At 37.5% G+C, this 18,091-nt stretch overlaps 1 protein-coding gene across 12 annotated transcripts in view; it reads right to left on the reverse strand.

The window, feature by feature from the left end:
* syne2a (spectrin repeat containing, nuclear envelope 2a) overlaps positions 1–18,091 on the reverse strand; it is a 141,450-nt gene that overhangs the window by 53,483 nt on the left and 69,876 nt on the right. For 10 of the 12 annotated variants that reach the window (XM_032585364.1, XM_032585368.1, XM_032585371.1 and 7 more), the window contains 23 exons: positions 16,951–17,106; positions 15,526–15,764; positions 12,843–14,859; positions 11,666–12,000; positions 11,058–11,202; positions 9,394–9,594; positions 9,060–9,298; positions 8,826–8,976; positions 8,085–8,228; positions 7,863–7,997; positions 7,464–7,646; positions 7,209–7,346; positions 6,225–6,410; positions 6,001–6,123; positions 5,682–5,861; positions 4,664–4,768; positions 3,110–3,208; positions 2,665–2,712; positions 2,201–2,575; positions 2,033–2,109; positions 1,777–1,942; positions 1,397–1,492; positions 415–567 (listed from right to left, as the gene is read on the reverse strand). In XM_032585364.1, the coding sequence (XP_032441255.1) occupies positions 415–567; positions 1,397–1,492; positions 1,777–1,942; positions 2,033–2,109; positions 2,201–2,575; positions 2,665–2,712; positions 3,110–3,208; positions 4,664–4,768; positions 5,682–5,861; positions 6,001–6,123; positions 6,225–6,410; positions 7,209–7,346; positions 7,464–7,646; positions 7,863–7,997; positions 8,085–8,228; positions 8,826–8,976; positions 9,060–9,298; positions 9,394–9,594; positions 11,058–11,202; positions 11,666–12,000; positions 12,843–14,859; positions 15,526–15,764; positions 16,951–17,106 (5,691 nt within the window). The remainder of the gene's footprint in view (positions 1–414; positions 568–1,396; positions 1,493–1,776; positions 1,943–2,032; positions 2,110–2,200; positions 2,576–2,664; positions 2,713–3,109; positions 3,209–4,663; positions 4,769–5,681; positions 5,862–6,000; positions 6,124–6,224; positions 6,411–7,208; positions 7,347–7,463; positions 7,647–7,862; positions 7,998–8,084; positions 8,229–8,825; positions 8,977–9,059; positions 9,299–9,393; positions 9,595–11,057; positions 11,203–11,665; positions 12,001–12,842; positions 14,860–15,525; positions 15,765–16,950; positions 17,107–18,091) is intronic. The other 2 variants (XM_032585365.1, XM_032585372.1) reach the window with 2 other exon arrangements.

Below are 18,091 nucleotides of genomic sequence, written 5' to 3' on the forward strand. Positions count from 1 at the left end.
CTGAAGTTTTATTATTGAAGGAAACTGCATTGGAAATGTTTTCTTTTGTCTGGTTTTGTTATTTTTTTTACTTATATGAATTGTTTTCATTTTGGTCCTTAAATATCAAAGTTTTTAGTTTACTTTACATTTTGGTCCATCTGATTATGGTATGTAGTTTTTAGATATTAAATGATAATCTGATCAGTTACTCAGTACTTGAGTAAACATTTTGCAAAATACTTTTTTACTTTTACTTGAGAAATTTCTTTTTTTTTAAATCTTACTTTTACTAGATTGAAAATATGTTGAAGTAGTGCTACTCTTACTTGAGTACAGTTTTTGGGTACTCCCCCACCTCTGTTTTGCACTAAGCTGTATTTTCAGGTTTGCTGATAATATTGTAACTTAAGCAGGTTGATGGTGGTCAGCCACCTCCAGCTGCAGCAGCCTCAGCCGAGGATCCGCCGCTGAAGGTTCATCAGGGGTCAGCAGGTCGGCTGACGAGTCGAGACACGTTACGACGCTCTGCACTGCCTCGCTGACCTTCTTCTTCACTCCTGGATGAGAAGAACTTGAGGCCTTCACCTGGGGATTACCGAAGTTAGTCATTCTTTTTCCACATTACAAAAATAAACTTCGGTTTTTTATTGAGATTTATTATTACAAAATAGAGCAAAAGCACTAAGTGAAAAGAAAAGCCTCAAAACTACTTGAATATTTTACAAGTCAAACTGTTCTGGTTCTAGTTTTTTGAACTCTCTTTTTATCACTTAAACACTGCAAAAACACAAAATCTTACCAAGTATTTTTGGTCTCGTTTGTAGTGAAAATATCTTGGTTCACTTGAAATAAGACAAAACTAACTTACAAGTACAGTAGCTTTTCAGCAAGATATAGGAGCTTGCTTTAAGTAAATAATTAAGTAAAACGTACTAGTTCCACTAGCGCCGTTACCTAGCAACGCCAGCCAAACCCAACCCGTCACCTAGCAACCAAATTCTAGTTCCACTGGCAGATTATTTCACGTATAGCAAGACATTTTTCACATGTCATAAGTGTAATAACTATTGCTTTTTTTAATCAATATTCAATAATTATTTACCTAAAACAAGCTTCTATAATATAACATGTATTATATATAATATATAATTTGGGACATGTGACTCATAGCATTTAATACACACCTGCAATTCATATAAACTCATAGAAAACTTGACAGGTCACTTTTTGTCAGCTATATAAAAGTAACCAAAATTTGATTGAAAAAGTGAAGTAATTATAAAAAATCATTTACATATCATCTTAGCTTCTTTGTTATCTTGTTAGATTAAACCTTACTTACTGGACATAATCAACACAATTTGTCAAAATTACCAGGTTGAGAATTGGATTGTTTTCAGATTACTCTTTGTACCTCATGTAACGTTTGTCTCAGCTTAGCGTTTGTGTCTTTTATTTGCTGTAGAACCGAGGAAACAGACGCTGCAGACATGGGCTCTTTTCCTGGAACCTGAACAAAAACAAAGAAGAAGCAGCTCCATTTTAGATCAGGAAGCAATTTATGCTTTGAAATGTATTCAAATCTTTTTTTTTCTTTACTTAGTCTTCTTCTTAAAGTAGAAAAAGTAATTTACCCCTCTTCCTCTTTCTTTAACTCTTTTAACTCTCCCTCATTTAAAATTAACAACTTAAATTTAAACTTAAATTGAAAACTTAAAGGCCTGAATAGATGGAAAACATCTATTCAGTTCGGTATTTTGTCACTCCACATTTATTTTTCACGTATTTTCTAACCGTTTTCTTTTTTCCTCCGTCTTGAGTGCCGATCATGTTTTGCTGCTCCTCCAAAACTTTCCTCAAAGCGCTCACTTTCTTCCCAATATGGGAGCAAATATGAGTCCAATGCTGATTTTCCACATCATCATCATCATCATCATCATCATCATCATCATCAGGAGAGCTGAGGGACACAGAATGAGGACGGGTGTTCTGTAGGCTTGAACAAACTAAAGTATGAAAACATTTTTTCTTCTCGTTTGCATTTTGTTACCCAAATGATGCTTCAGTTTTCTGAGATTCTGAACTTGGACTGACTTCTTTTTGCTCCTTCAGTTTGTTTAACACTCCCTGAAGATTAAAGAGGAAAACAGCCAGATTGGATGGATTATGGTTTAAAAATTAGCATCATTTTTAATTTCCATTATTCTTGGACACTCACCGGGTGTGAAAGGTCAGCCGAGGACGAAGACAGATGTTTATCTTCCTCCTCTCGCAGTTCCTCTGAGGTTTTTTTAGAGCAAAAAGGAGTTATGGGTCTTGAAGGAATCAGCCTGGTGTCTCCCACCGCAGCTTCCATCAAACACGAGTTTATTTGCGGATCAACGTCGGCCATTTTCTGCTCTGATGAACCTGTAACATGTTCGTCTTTTACATCATCCTCTACTTTTTCAAAAGGAAAGGTTTGGCAAGCGTTCAAGCCCAGTTTTGGAGATGCGGGTCCAAAACTGTCATCAAGTCCAGATTTTACACGTAAAACACTGATTCCAGGTTCGTCTGGACCGTTTTCAGCCTGATAAGCTGCACTCTGCTCCTCCTGAAAGAGAAATGAATCACTTTAATCTAACATGTTATTGTTTTTGTTAAGAATAAAACCTCATATCCTTATGTTTCTAATACTTTTACCATGTCCTCCCTTCGTTCATCTGGAAGATTGAGCGTCTCCTCCAGGTCCTGGTGAGTTTGTGAAAATAGAAATGCAAATAAAATCCATGCCCAAACATTTATTCAAACATGACCTTCTCGTTTTGGGTGTATGGATGAAAGGAAGCGTTTCAAGCAGCTGCTCTCGACAGTGGAGGAGGGGGTTTCTAAGGAGAAACAAAAACCTGTCCGCTACAGCTTCACTTCATTCAAAAATGGGTTAATTTAATTAGTAGCAAAGAATACATGCATGAATTTTATTTGAAAATCATTAAAAGGAAGCTTAATAAATACAAAAAGCATTTTTATTCCTCTTCAGAATAAAAAAATGTATACTTTGTAAATAATAGGAGATGTAAAGATTTTCTGAATGGAGCCCAAAGTTACGTAGAGTTATGCTCAGGTTTGGATCATTTCAAAGATTTACCTCTGGAAAACTGCATGTTAGTGTGTCAGAGGAGGAAGAGTGACAACTCTCATCTCCTTCATCCTCCTCTTCCTCTGTAACATACACCTCCAAAGCCTCCTGATTGCAGGGATGAGAATGAATAAATCACCAAACGTGTGAGTTGAATTAAACTGGAGCAATAATCACTCAGTCACTGAACTGTGTCGACAAGTCGGTGCTACTTTCATGGATGAATGAAGGATTTTACTCAAATCTAGAGCATAATATGAAAAATTGCATTAGTTTAGTAAGTATTAATATATTTATGTATATATTTATAAAATAAATAATAAATAAAAATATATTTTTATCTAATATTTCAATATTTTCAGCTAAATTAATCTAATGTACTCTGCACTCATTTATAGATTATTTATAGGTTAACATATTTGCATGTGCTTATTTATTTAGTTATTTATTTATATTCAGTCATAATGAATTATTTACATCACTCTTATATAGGCATATATATATTTAGACACTTTATTTCTTATGGTTATATTTCTATTGCTAATAACATTTTGGATGGAGTAGCTAGTCAACTAACAAGCAATTTCTCCTTCGGATCAGTAAAGTATATTCTATTCTATTCTATTTTCCACACAGTGATGAAGTAAGCAACTTTCACTTTATAACAAATTTTTAGAGAAGGAGAATAAATTTGAGAAGTACAACACTGCCAAGTCCCAGCAAGTAGATTTAGGTAGTCTGAAAATTTTACATTTTTTATATCGAAATAAAAAAAGAGAAATAATAACTGTTTCTTATCCATTATATATATATATAAATGGATTTTCTTTAGTATTGATAAAAAGTTCTAGTTCCACTAGCGCCGTTACCTAGCAACACCAGTCAAGCCCAGCCCGTTACCTAGCAACCCAGTTCTAGTTCCATTGGCAAATTATTTCCCTTGTAACAAATCATTTTTCACGTTATCAGTAAAATAATCTTCTAGTGGAAGTATTGCTTTTTTAGTCAATGTCCAAGAGTTATAGACCTAAAACAAGCTTCTTTAGTAAAACTTATTAAATAATTTGGCACGTGACTCGAGTTAAAAGTGTGTATTCAATACACACTTGTAACTTATATAAACTCGTAGGAAACCTGTCGGGTTAAACTGATTATTTAGTTTAGGCTGGTCACTTTTTTGTCAGCCATATACAAGTGACCAAAAACTGTATTAAAAAGTTAAGTAATTATAAAGTCCCTTTACAGACGGAAAAATCTGCAATCAATTAATGAAGCCAGACTTTTTCACAGCTGCCAAATTAATATTCAATGAGTTAATGAACTTCCCTTTTAACTTAATAGTTTTACTGTAACTTTATTATGAGAACTTTCATAAGGAGATTCAGATAAATCCAGAAAACAGACCTAACAAAGCGTGAAAAGCTCAAACATATAATTTAAAAGTGGTAAACGCCTATAAGCTTTTCAGTGTATGGCAATCAAAATTCTCAGATAATCAAAAGTTTTAAATGAATCAGGCCTTGTTAGAAGCGTTTCTTTATCTAACATTGTTATTATTGTTACCTGGAAAAAGCGTCTGTGTGCAGGGTTCTCCAGCAGCGGCATCTCTTCAGATGAATCAGAGATAATATTAAGATTCTCAGTCGTTTCTTCTTCTTCCTTTTTGTTCTGTTAGTCAAGAACAGCAAAGAAAAAAACGATCACGCCTGTTTCAATGACATTTGTTGTGTTAATTGAAGAAAATGCACATATAAAAACACAGATTTCTGCTTTACATCATTCTTGTCATCAAAAAACCAAACAAGCTGCCAACCTGTATTCGAAGATTAGGCATATTTCAAATACAATACATAAATAAATAAATATGAATGTAATAACTGAAGGAAATAATGATTAAAATAGAGCAGAAAGAAGTATAAACTTATAATATCTGCCCCATATTCACATGAAGAGAATATAAAAGTTATTCAACTCAGAAGAGTATTGCAGAATAAAACAGCTTATTCAACGTCATATCGCTTCAACAGAATGATTTTCACATTATTTTTAAATTTAGGAAGAGATTTAGATTGTTCCACCTTTAATTGAAATACATTCCATTGTCAAAGTTTTATATATATTCACATATATATTTAAATATCTGTTCTTTTTAAGTTGTATTTGTTTTCTCTTCTTACAAATCTCTTTTGAATATGTTTGGTAAAAATAAATAAATAAATATATGTGCTTTGTACACAAATGTTAAAATATTGTCCTTTATCAATTCATTAAGTTTCAATAAGCTTAGCTCTAAAAATTGGGGTTGTGTGATGTGTGTATCCACTTCCACTCATGTCTGACATCTCTCTTGTAAAAAAAAAATCTAATTTATATATATTTTATAATTACTACCCCACACGTTTACATAATACATCACGTATGGAACAATCAGTGAGTGACTCAAAATACACAAAGCCGTTTTACTTAATAATCCTTCACCTCATTTAAAACAGTAGCACTTTTGAATGCTTTAACTTTTTTACTTATATAAGATTCCAATGACAGCATTTTGACATAATCCCCGTCTTAAAACGTGCTGTACCTCCAGCAAACATGTTTTCTCTCTGGTGGTTTGTTCCAGCCCATCCAGCTGTTCAAGCAGCATTCTGGCTTTGGAGAAGATCATCAGGTTTTCTGCTCCTTCGGGGAGATGGACCTCCTCTTTCCAGCTCTCCATGTCTTCCAAACTTTTCTGCATCGACTGAATCTGCGTCAGGATCTCCTTTAGGTGCAAAATACAGTTTAAACTAGAGTTAAAACGTCCATATTAGTCAGAAAATGCATCAGTTAAGCAAGTTCTAATCAAGCTGAAGCATTTAACTGTCAAACAAATGATCAAATCTTCATCAGCAGTGTTTTACCTCACAGTTGTAAAGACGTTCTGCCTGCGTTACGTCTGCATCATCCATCGAGTATAAAATGTTTCTGAATTTCGAGACGTTTTTCTCCATCGCCTTAATGTCAGCTTCAACAACTTCCACTATCTGCAAAAGAAACTGGCTTCAGTTTAGAAGCATTTCAGTTGGGTGGGAACTTTCAATGCTAGCATTAGCATAAAAAAGTGCTTTTATTTTGGGGTTTTTACAGCAGCAGCCTGCTGGAGCTGGTCGAGTGGCTCGACGATGGTCTGCTGCATTTCCTGAACCTGTTGGTCTCTTTGGTCCAGCCTCTCTTCCTGAGCGCTGACGTCACACACGGCAGAGATCTCCGCCAGGCCCGACTTAAACACCTGCAGGGTGTGTCTGATCCTGTCAGAGTCTTCCAGGATCAACTACTCCAGAAATTTCAGTTAAAAAAAAAAAGAAAAAATATCACAACCAGTTAATAAACGGTTGGGGTAAAATGTGCAAAATATAATATCTGATTTAAAGTTTCTAATTTCTAATTCTGATTTACTGGTAAATCAATGGGTAATACTGTGTTTTTGGGATAGCTTTATGGCTTGTACAAAACATATTTTTTACATTTATTGCAAAAAATAAAATCAAATTCTTAGAATATGAGATTTTAATCTGCTCAGTTCTGCCTGTTTTTGGTCTTTGACCCTTTAAATTCAAATAAGCTGCTGCAGGCCACGCCCCCCACTCAGCGTTTACACTCGCACTTGAAAATGGCTGCAAACAGATGTGCAATTATGCAACTGTACATCTTTGAAAAGCAAAAGTGGAGCCTCCTGCACAACCAAAAAGAATGCAGGAAGTGGATTTTTGATAGTAAGTCAACAACAAAACACTTGTCTGTTCCAGCAGCCATTGTACAGTGGTAAAACAAACTGATTAAATGTGCTGGAGCTCGGCTGGGGTTGCTAAGTAACGGCGCAGTGCCTGTCGAATGTGACTTAACAATTTTTGCTAATTTTCCAGACATCAAAAAAGCATCCAGGTCTTTCTTTTAAACCCTTCAGTTGTTTGTAGAAGCAGTATAGAGCCAAATGGAAGTGTAAAAACACAGAAACTGTGAATTTTGTATAATTGCCTTTAAATTGTCTGTCTTGAATTAAAACATTTATTGTATGGGCCAAAAAAGGCTGACATTTGTAGACCAGAGAGCGCTTCAGTGGACCTCTAACCTCTAAATACTTGACATGGTTGCTGAGACTTTTGGCTGTTGTAAACTTGCACTGAGTGCCAAGCCATAACTGGGCTTCATCCAACCAGCAGGACGCTCGGTGAGAAATGTCTTCAAACTCCTGCAGGCAGGCAGGAATCTAACGTCAGAGAGGAAAATAGAAACATTAGCAGACACGTTTTTATGTAATTGATAATATTTTTCAGTCCTAGTTGAGCTGAGTGTAGATATCTGAGTAATGAGAGAAGAAGGAAACCTTGTTGAGGAAGGCGGTTCGGTTCTCAGCCAGGCGGGACGCGTTCTGATAGAGCTGCAGCGGTTCTGTGAGCTGGTCCATGAGAAGCTGGGCCTCATCCGGTTGGTCCTCCGCAACGTCCTGCACTTCACTCTCTAGGAGCGTCAAGCTGCTGTGCCAGGCGTCCAGTTCATCCCACACACACTGGAGAACAACACACAACAATCACAACAATCTGAAGCACATTTCTTTGCTTCTTGTGCAAAAAAAATAGTTCCAGACACCAAAAAAAGTTAAATCCATTGATTAAAAGAGGGGAAAGTAATTTGAATATGTGGTAAAAAAAAAATCACATTTTATGAAATTATCAAAAAGATGTTCAAGCAAACAGACAAAAATACAAAATGAAGACATAAAGACCTTCAGGACACATTGAGCTTCTCTGATTGTTGGACTTTTCTGCTCCAGTAAAGATTTCACTCTCCCCAGACCAGAACCCAGTTCCCTGACTCTGCGTGAAAGCTTCCTGATTGGGTTGTCCGTCTCCAAAAGCTGCTGAATAAAAAACATATTGTTTGGAAAAAACAGTTTTGGTGAAAGATGATTCCTGTGTCGGTAAAGATGGAAGTTAATTAATGTCACCATTTCTTCTGCTTTCTGGACGGATTGTTCCACATTTTGGATCTTTTTTCGGATATCTGGCGGGATTTCTGCATGTCGGCTCCTCCAGGTGTCCAGGATGTGTTTAAGTTGGGTTTTTAGAGAGATAACGTTTTCCTGGAGCTCCTTTTAGTGCAGAAAAACATGAAAACAAGATGAGACAGGATATAACAAGCAAAGGCAAAAACTGGATTCAAGGAAAAGTAAAAAAAAAAATACTCTAGTGAAACAGTAAAAACTTTATTGGTCACGTCATTTAATATTTAAAAATTACGTATCCAGACGGGACCAAAATAGAAAAATGTGTGGAAATTATGTTATTTTATAGACCAAAATATAAACAACATCATTACAAAATAACAAAATTACGTAAAATAAATGTTTTTCCAAATCTATTTGTTTCAATATAAAATGTACTTTAACCAAAAGCTACAGGTGTGTGTCTGGGAACTTTCTGGTTAAAAGAAGTAGAATATAGAAATTTTACTCAAGTAACAGTAGCGACACTTCCAGTTACTCAAGTAAAAGTAAAAAGCACATTTTCTACTCAAGTAAATGTAAATATTATCTTGGTTTCAAGATAATCTTTCAGAAAATGTATTGAGTTGTTTAAAATTCCACTTGTCTTCCAGAAAAACACGAGCTCCCAATCTTTTATAAGCTAAGTTTTTGTATTTATGAATATATGTGAATGTATTAATGAAGCATAAAAAATGAGCTGACCTGCGTTTTGCTTGGATTTGAACTTGTTTCCAGTTCTGGTAAAATCTCAAACACTTTTTTCTCAACATCTCGTATTTCTTCTTCAGCTTGCCGTCTCTCTTTCTCCTCTTCCTCCGCTGCAGCCATGACAAGCAGGTTTCTCTCTTTCAAGCTGAGGGAATCAATGATGTTTTAAAAACATTTACCTTTCAGCTGGTTCAATCATTTTACAAAGTCAGATTTAAGAAATCCCACCTCCAGATGCTCTCTTGCATATTCTCCAGGGATTTTCCAGTGGATCCAGGGAGGACGCCGTCTTGGGAAGAGGATAAGCCCAAAGTGTGCTCCAATCGATGCTTCAGTGATGATAAGGCCAGCTGCTGCTGCTCGATTTTGGCCAGAAGCTCCTGAGGTTCCTCCTGAGAGAAACTCATAGTGGAAGAGCCTGGAAGTTCAGCCTGAAGACCGGACAAATAGTTGCAACTCTCCTCTACCTAAGGGAAGTAGAATTCAACTGTCAATAATTACCATCAAAGCACAAATTAGGATTACTTTCTGCCTGTAGGTATTCGTCAACAATAATACTCACACTTGTCGTGATGTCCTTCCATTCCTCTTCCTTCTGTTCTGTGTGTACCAACAGGAGGCCCAAACGTCGTCGTAATGCCGTCCAGCGCCTCCAGAGGGCGCCATGCTCGCCGTCCTTCCCGACGCCACAACCCTGCGTCGGACATCCGGCTTTCAGGTCAAACATCTTCCCAGCGAGGTTACGAAGATCTTCCCTCAGAACCTTCACAAAGAGCACAGTAAAAACTGCTGGGTTAAAATGAACCCAATTAGTTACCCAGTGCTGGGTCAAATATGGACCGACCCAACGCTGGGGTGTTTTAACTCAACTGGGTTGGGTTGATGGTTTGACCCAACACATTGGGTTAGTTTTGGTTAGTTGCCATAAGTTACCAACAAGTTACCAGTTGCAATAAGTTACCATCTTACCAAAGATGAGAAAGTTTAATTCAGGCTTGTCTAAACAAACGAGTGTCTCATCAAACAATAATACCTCTTAATAATAATAATAATAATAATAATAATAATACATTTTATTTTTAGCTGCCTTTCGACACTCAAGGTCACCTTACATAATTTAACATAAAAACAGACAAAAAATTTAAATATGTAGTAAAATTAAGTACAAAGTAAAAATTAAAAAGGCAGTGCAATTGTAATCAAAGGATGTAGGCAACTCGAAATAGAGGGGTAACTATTTAAGCATCCACATCAGCCCTGCTTTAATTGAACTTTTGTCTGGAAAGTTTGGTTTATTTGGGGAGCTGTGAATATACGACAGTTTATCAGGGCCGTTTTAAGTAGAAAAACAAAGGGAGTAAATTTACGGCACAAAAAATCAGAAATTTTAACAATAGTCTCAGAAATTTTCTAGAAAAAACTTGGAAATTTCAGAGATTCAAAAGTCAAACATTTTCTTCTTGTGAAATCCGAAATTTCCAAGGCTTCTTGGTAGAAAAATTCTCAGATAAATCTCAAAATTTTGTTTGTTTTTTCTAGCAAATTTTCAACTTTTCAAGCTCAGAAATGTCCATGTTTTTCTAGAATTTTTCTAAGATTATTTTCAAAGTTTCCAAGACTTTTGGTGGAAATTTACGCCTTTTTATTTTTTACCTACACTGGCCTGAATAAATCGCTGTAGTTAATTTAACTCTAAATATAGTCTATTTACAAGCCATGGTCTGGGTTTGGCTGAAGTGAACTCTGGTGTGGTTCGGATAACATGTGAATCTGAGACAACTCCAAAATCAGGAAGCAAACTATAGCGTCGTAGGGCATTCTGGGTAAATGCAACCACAACAAACCTGTGATTTTAGCAATAGCAGAGGAAATGGCTTGTGGTTTTTTACCAAAGACAAAACAGAAATCCTACCACCTCTAAAATCTGACGCTACTCCATTTTTTTTTTACATTTTGCGAAGAAGAAAGTTGCGCTCATGTCTTCAGAGGTTTTTGTGCCGTTTCCTTCAGTTGTTCTTGGTGCAGCGCCCCCGCAGGTGAGGAGGGGGAACAGATTTTTTAGAAAGCTTTGGTTGGTTTGACACAGTGCAGTGTGAAAGTGAACCACACTAAATGAAAATGTAATGAATGTTTCCATTTTGGTTCCCAATTGAACCGAGTCTACTGGAGTATCAGGCCTTGTAGCTCTATTTCAAGGTTCTAGCAGATTTTCTACATCTGACCTACCTTCACTCTCTTCTTCTGATCGATACACTCATCATATGACGTGACTTTCTCTGATGCACATCCTGAAAGCTTGGCTTCAAACTGCAATACTTCCTGTTTAATGTCTCCATGCCACTTTCTATGGGTTTTCTGTCTTATTTCACACCTGTAAGAACAGGAAGTGTAAACAAAACAAGCATATAAATACATCTTAGACATACAGTACAGACCAAAAGTTTGGACACACCTTCTAATTAAAATGGGTTTTCTTTATTTTCATGACTATTTATAAGGCAAGAAATCCCACTTATTAACCTGACAGGGCAGGTTGACCTATGAAGTGAAAACCATTTCAGGTGACTACCTCTTGAAGCTCATCAAGAAAATGCAGAGTGTGTGCAAAGCAGTAATCACAGCAAAAGGTTGCTACTTTGAAGAAACTAGAATATAAGGGCTATTTTCAGTTGTTTTACACTTTTTTGTTTAGTGCATATTTCCACATGTTATTCATAGTTTTGATGCCTTCAGTGTGAATCTACAATGTCAATAGTCATGAAAATAAAGGAAACTCATTGAATTAAAAGGTGTGTCCAAACTTTTGGTCTGTACTGTATAGTGATATCTAGTACCTCTGCAAACGCTCCATTCTGAGTTTTGCCTGAGCTTCCAGTACAGCTCTTCCAACTAACAACTGGCTGAGGACATTGATGTGAAGGAGCTCGGTATCCGGTCGTGAGAGACAGCGTTCCTGCGGCACTCGCTCCATCAGATGGTTTATATGAGCTTGAAAGCCGTTTTCAAGAGCTTCCAAAGCCTGTTGGGTTTGTCTTTGCTCCTGGGTGCAATCCGAAAAGCTTCCGGGAGCCGACATGAAGGTCGCCTCGGCATTATGGAGGAAGTTTATTGCTCCCTGAGCAGCCCACTGGTAATCTTTAAGGGATTCCCTGGCCTGAGACAGACTGACCTGTTGGACACATTAAAAATGTTTTACAAAATCTTCCAAATGAGTGAATCAAAAACTATTTAAAGCTGCAGTGTGTAACTTACTACATATTTGTTGAAACTGTCACTATGTTTTGACCGTTTCTGTGAAAAGATAATCTGTGAAAAGATTGGGTTCCTCTGTCTTTTCCCGGTGCTAACTAGAAACAACCAACCAGGGGGCGGGGTTTAATGCTGTCAATCACTTTGCTAATTAGCATCGCTTGTGTAGTTAATGCTCGAGCTAGTTAGCTTAGCAGATAAACGGTTTTCCATTGACAGTAAGTCGTTTCACCTTCATTAGCACCTTTACCAGTGAGTACTGTTGAGAATAAATAATTCTATGTTTTCCTTCTATCTCTTTTAGCTAGTTGCAAAGCTAAAGCTAAAGGAAATGACATGTTAGGAAACACGATGACACACTAGGGAACGCCCTCTTTAAGGCATAGCTTAGATAGAGGCTAACAAAGAGAATGGAAAACTTTTGCTTGATGCCATTTCGTCCTGCTAGCTCCTAAAGGTAGCATGAGAAATGGAATTCATGAATTCAACTCACTGACTCTTCTTCAACCTCATACATCAAGAACTTAGCAGGGAGAACGGATAAATTCTCCACAGTACATGATGTTGATTGACAGCGCTAAGACCCGCCTCCTGGCTCGGATTGGTTGCTTTTGGTGCATTTTTTCAGATGGCAATAGTAGCACAGGAAAGAGGTGGAGCAGATTGATCTTTTCACAGATTATCTGTCATGACATGGTGACAGTTTCATAAGTAAAAAACATATTTGTTTTGTCTGCAGCTTTAAGGTATTGACTGCCTTACCATCCATGAGTGGGACTGTTGCATTACTGCGTCTCTGAGAGAATACAGCTCATTGTAGTCTTCCAGGCTAACGTTGTCTCTCTGTGCCAGATCTTCCAACACCCTCATCCCAGACTCTACATTTCTCCTGATGACCCAACACTGAATCACTGCATCATCTGTTGCTTTCTTATCAGGTTTGACGCGTCTGGTTTCCTCCAGCTGCCTGTTAGCTCTCTGCAACAGATCCATCAATGCCGGAAGCTCAAACTTGAACTGGAGACCTGGTAAAAGCTTGGCCTCCAGATTTTTGATTTGATCCGTGGCAGATTGCTCCCAGCAGAGCAGCATTTCCACCATGTCATGAAGCTTCTTCTTCTCTGCGTTAAGCTCAGACGGCTCTAACTCAGGGGTGATCACCTCCAGCTGATCCGCTGTCTCTTGGCATTGGGTGTTGACCATCGCGAGTTCGACCAGCAGCGTTTGACTCAATCTGAACCTCTCAGCCGCGCTCACCGATTGGTTTTTAGCCTCCTGGAGTTGAGTTTTGGCGATCTCCATGGATTCCTCTATTTGTCCTCTGTGGTGAACATATCTCTCTTGCTCCACGGTGTTTATTCTGAGAGCTTTGCACTGGTCCTGTAGTTCACCAATAGAGCAGAGCACAGAGTTTCTCTGGTCCTCCTGGCAATGCTGTAGCTCTTGAACTTCCCACTGATGCTCCATTAGCTTGTGCTCCAACTGTGTAATAACTAACATCGTCTCTTTGGTGAAAGGGAACTTCTGCTTCTCCAGATCAGCAGATGTTTTCTCCAAGTTAGCCTGAATGGTAGCTAACTCCTCATTGGAAGATGTTCTCTCATGAATTAGCTCCTTTAATTCCCAGCAGGTGGCTTTCTCATGAGCTAGCAGTCCGTCTAATTCTGCCGAAAGGCCTGAAAGCCTGTTGCCAAGGTAGCGGCTCTCAGTGGGACTCAGCTCAACGGCTAATTTTGTGCAACTTTCTGAAAGTGCGTCCACTAATCTGAGTTGGGTTTCCAGCTCCACTGCTGCTAATTGATGACTTTTTAGCTCCATTTCCAATTTACTGAGGTCAGCTTTGGAAACATTCTCAACATTGATGCGAGTCTCTCTTTTCACGTACGTTTCTGCTACCCAGTCATCCAACCTACCAAACTCGCACATAACCTTCTCTCTTTCATCAAGACCCTTTTTCATGGCTTCAAGAACACGACCCAACCTGTCAGCAACAGTTTCATACAGCTCTACAGTCTTTATTAACTCCTGATTTTCTATTTCAGTAGCTTTACTCTTTAGCTCTCCAACCTGCATTTTTATCTTGCTTCGTCTAGATAACATTTCCATGTGAAATTTCCTCAATTCATCAATCTGAAGATGAGCCTGCTCAGGAAAAACAGACAACTTTTTCCCAGTAAAGACATGATTTTCTGCTTGTTTTGTCAAATTGATCATGTCCTGTAGCTGCTTGTTGATTTTACTTGTAGATCCACTTCCACAGATTTCTGGCAAAGAGTTGAGCTTCTCTTTAGTGACATGGAGCAAAGATTTCAGATCTTGAATCTTTTCTTCAATCGCAGCCTTTTCTTTCGGACCCAGAGAAAAGCAGATGAGGGCACCGGCCTGGGACTGTAAATGCAGGAGGAGCTGGTTGCACACTTTTAGCTCTGTGGTCAGACAAGCTAAGTCTAAACAACTTATGTTGTCAATTTCAGATTTTAAAAGAACTTCAAGTTTGACTTTAAGCTCAGCAGCCTCTTTTAAAACAAGTTTCGACTGAGATGCAGAATTTGACGCCTGTTGATGTGCTCTTTTGATGCTTCCGTTAAGAAGCCTCCATTCCTCCTGGATATCACCAAGCTGAGCAACGAGAACACCTGAACTCTCCGCATCACTCAGGTGGACTGACAACTGGCTGCTTAGGCAGAGCAAATCTTCCAGCATTGACTTCTTCTGCTCCATGGTCTGCAGCAATGCATTCAGTTTTTCCTCTTGAAGGGAACTGCTTCCCAAAACACTTCTAAAAAAAAGTAAAGACCAACACAAAATGATATTAGATTAACACATGAATTATAAAAGACATGATAAAATAATTTAAGGGTGACGAGAACACCCTATTATGCTTCCTTGAACAGATTTATAAAATGTTCATAAATTTATTTTTTTTACACAAATCGAGATTTTATTCTGCTCAGATTCTGCCAATTTGAGTTACTTTCAGAATGAGCTGTTTTAGCGATCTGTCACTTTAAATCCAAATAAGCTGCTGCTGGCCACGCCCCTTAATCAACGTTTACACTCACACAACAGATGTGCAATTATACAACTGCACATCTTTGAAAATCAGAAGTGGAGCCTCCTGCACAACCAACAAAAATGCAGCAAGTGGTTTCTTAATAGTAAGTCAACAACAAAACACTTGTCTTTTCCAGCAGCCATTGTACAGCACATGCAGCATTAAAAAAAGCTGAACAAACGTACTGGAACGCCACTTGGGTTGCTAGGTAACGTCGCAGTGTGACTTAAGTTTTAGAAAGGGTTCATTTTCAGACAACAAAAACATCAACTTAATGCTAAAAACTATCTGTTTTTTTAAGTGCTTGGGCTGGTTTTAGAAGCAGCAGAAATGCAAATTAAAGTGTAAAAAAACATGTAAAAAGTGAATTTTGCATAACAGGTCGCTTACAAGCTCATCTTATCCTTCTCCGCTGCTACGACCTCAAGGAAAGCTCTGGTGGTGTTCTTCTGCAGGTGATACTGCTTGACCAGATCCAGCTGAGCTGCTTTGACCTGAACGGTGGCAGAGGCATCCAGCAGGGCTGAGCTCCATTCTCCCTCCGCTCTTTCTGAAGCCTTTGGGTCTGAAACCGTTGTCACGTTGCTTTTAATGGAAGCCACTTGCTCCTGCACGGATCGCCTGTACTCCTAAAAGAAGCACAATGAAAGGGAAAGAAAAGCTCAAGATTAGTTTGGCAAAAGCTAAACCAAAAGTGCTTCAGTAAGAAAAACATCAGCTTTTCAACATTAGATGTTGCAGTCATAAAAATTTAATGAATTAGAATAGAATAGAATTCAACTTTATTGTCATTGCACTGTCACAAGTACAAGCAACGAGATGTAGTTTGCATCTATCCAGAAGTGCTCTACGAGATATAAATATTTATTTACAGATGTACAAGACTATGTATGTATGGACTATAAGGGGTTATAGCAAGAGATATAGATATTGTGTATGAATATAAATATAAATATGGGAGCTATATGCACAGATTATACAGATTATACAGAATATACAAGAATGTTAGGGAATGGATTATAGATAAATAATGGCAAATAAAATTTACAGGTTGTATGTGTGTGTGAAGAAAACAGTCCGTGATGTGTGTGTGTGTGAGGATAGTCCATGTGTTATTGTTGTATGAGAGGATAGGGGAGTACAGTCCTTATAGTTTATGTTTTATGTCAGGAGGCGTTCAAAAGCGTGACAGCTGTGGGAAAGAAGCTGTTCCGGTGCCTGGTGGTTCTGGTCCGTAGGCTTCTGTAGCGCCTCCCAGAGGGCAGGAGGGAAAAGAGTGTGTGTGCTGGGTGAGTGGAGTCCTTTGTGATTTTCCCGGCCCTTTTCAAACACCAAAGATCAGGGGTGTGAAGCTCATGTTCATTTTGGGCCAAATCAAAAATCAGAATAATCTGCCAGAATGTACTGATGAAACCCATTAAACTGTTAAAATGTTAACAACTGTTTGTTTCAGCATTCAATAAGTGTTTCTTAAAATTAAATAATATTAAACATATTTTCACACTGGTCAGTCCATCCAGGATTTTGATTGTTTTTGTGTTTTTTTGCAATTAAAATCACAGATTTTGTGGCACTAATTTATAAATATTTGTAAGGAATTTTTCAGAATATTTGCGCTTATGTGACTTTTTGTTAATCACCTTATTAATCACTTGACATCAAGTAAGGCCGAAGTGGCAGTCACTGAAACCCAATGTTTTTGATCAATTTTGAGAAAAATCAGTTCTTAAACATTTTTTTTACAGGAAAAAAAAAGTTTTGACTAAGGAGACTAATGTAAAATGTGAGGGAATAATTCTTAAGTGCTTCACATACCTGCGCTTCCTCCTGCTGTTTAGCCATAGCTGCAGCATTGAGGCGTGCAGGTTGATATCGGCAAGCAAGAACACGCTGAACTGTCCGTGCTAATCGAATGTCTGCATCACCAGGTGAGGACGTCAGGTACCAACTCAGGTCCATATGAGGCATTTTCTAAGAAGAAAATAAAAAATGAACCTAAAAGTGCACATAAAATCCATTTCCAGTCCTTCTGACAACCTTGGAGCAACAAAGTCAACAGAGAAAGTAAAGTGCTATTAATATGATTTCATGATAAAGAAAGAAAATGATGGTAATTTTCCATATTGCCATATTACAGCTATAAATCTTAAATTATATTTGGATTTTATGTTATAGTCTCAAACAAAGTATCATAAATATAGGGGAAATGTGCCTAGATTTTACATTTTTTACAAATTAAAGTAATAAACTAAAAGTCTGCATTTGGATTCAACCTCCAGCCCTCTGATCCTCCTAAAGAAAACTCAGTGAAGCAATTTGCCTTTGGAAGCCACATAATTACAGAGTGCATGTTGTAATACTGGGTGTAATTTATTCCCAGTTGTTGTGTGAATGCCTCAGAGGTTTGTTAGACAACAGTAGTAAATAAATGAAGACCAAGAAACACAGCAGACAGGTCAAATATAAAATTATGGCAAAGTTTATGAAGCAACTCTTGAACATTTCATGGAATAAAGTTTCATAAATCTTCTGAAACAACTGCAAGGAACAACGGAAAGCCTACTAAGACATGGCTGAGTCAAAATTTACACCATAAATCACTTAAAAATCTGTTACAAAGCTTAAAAAAGTGATTTTTACAAATTCTCTCCATCCAATTTGACTAAACTTGTTTTGGGAAGAAGAACGGGTATAACCCAAAAACTGCAGCTGTGCACTGCAAAAATACAAAATCTTGCCAAATGTCTTGGTCTAGCTTCTAGTGCAAATATCATAAAATAAACTTGAAATGAGACCAAAGTAACTTAAAAGTAACTTTTTAGCCAAATATAGGAGCTTGTTTTAAGTAAATAATTCCTTTATACTGTTGAAAAAGTTCATTTTTCATTGGCAGATTATTTAACTTATAAAAAGACACTTTCTCATGTGCTTTTTCATCAATAATAAGGAATTATTT

The sequence above is a fragment of the Xiphophorus hellerii genome, chromosome 15 (genome assembly GCF_003331165.1).
Source record: "Xiphophorus hellerii strain 12219 chromosome 15, Xiphophorus_hellerii-4.1, whole genome shotgun sequence".
NCBI classification, from domain to species: Eukaryota; Metazoa; Chordata; class Actinopteri; order Cyprinodontiformes; family Poeciliidae; genus Xiphophorus; species Xiphophorus hellerii.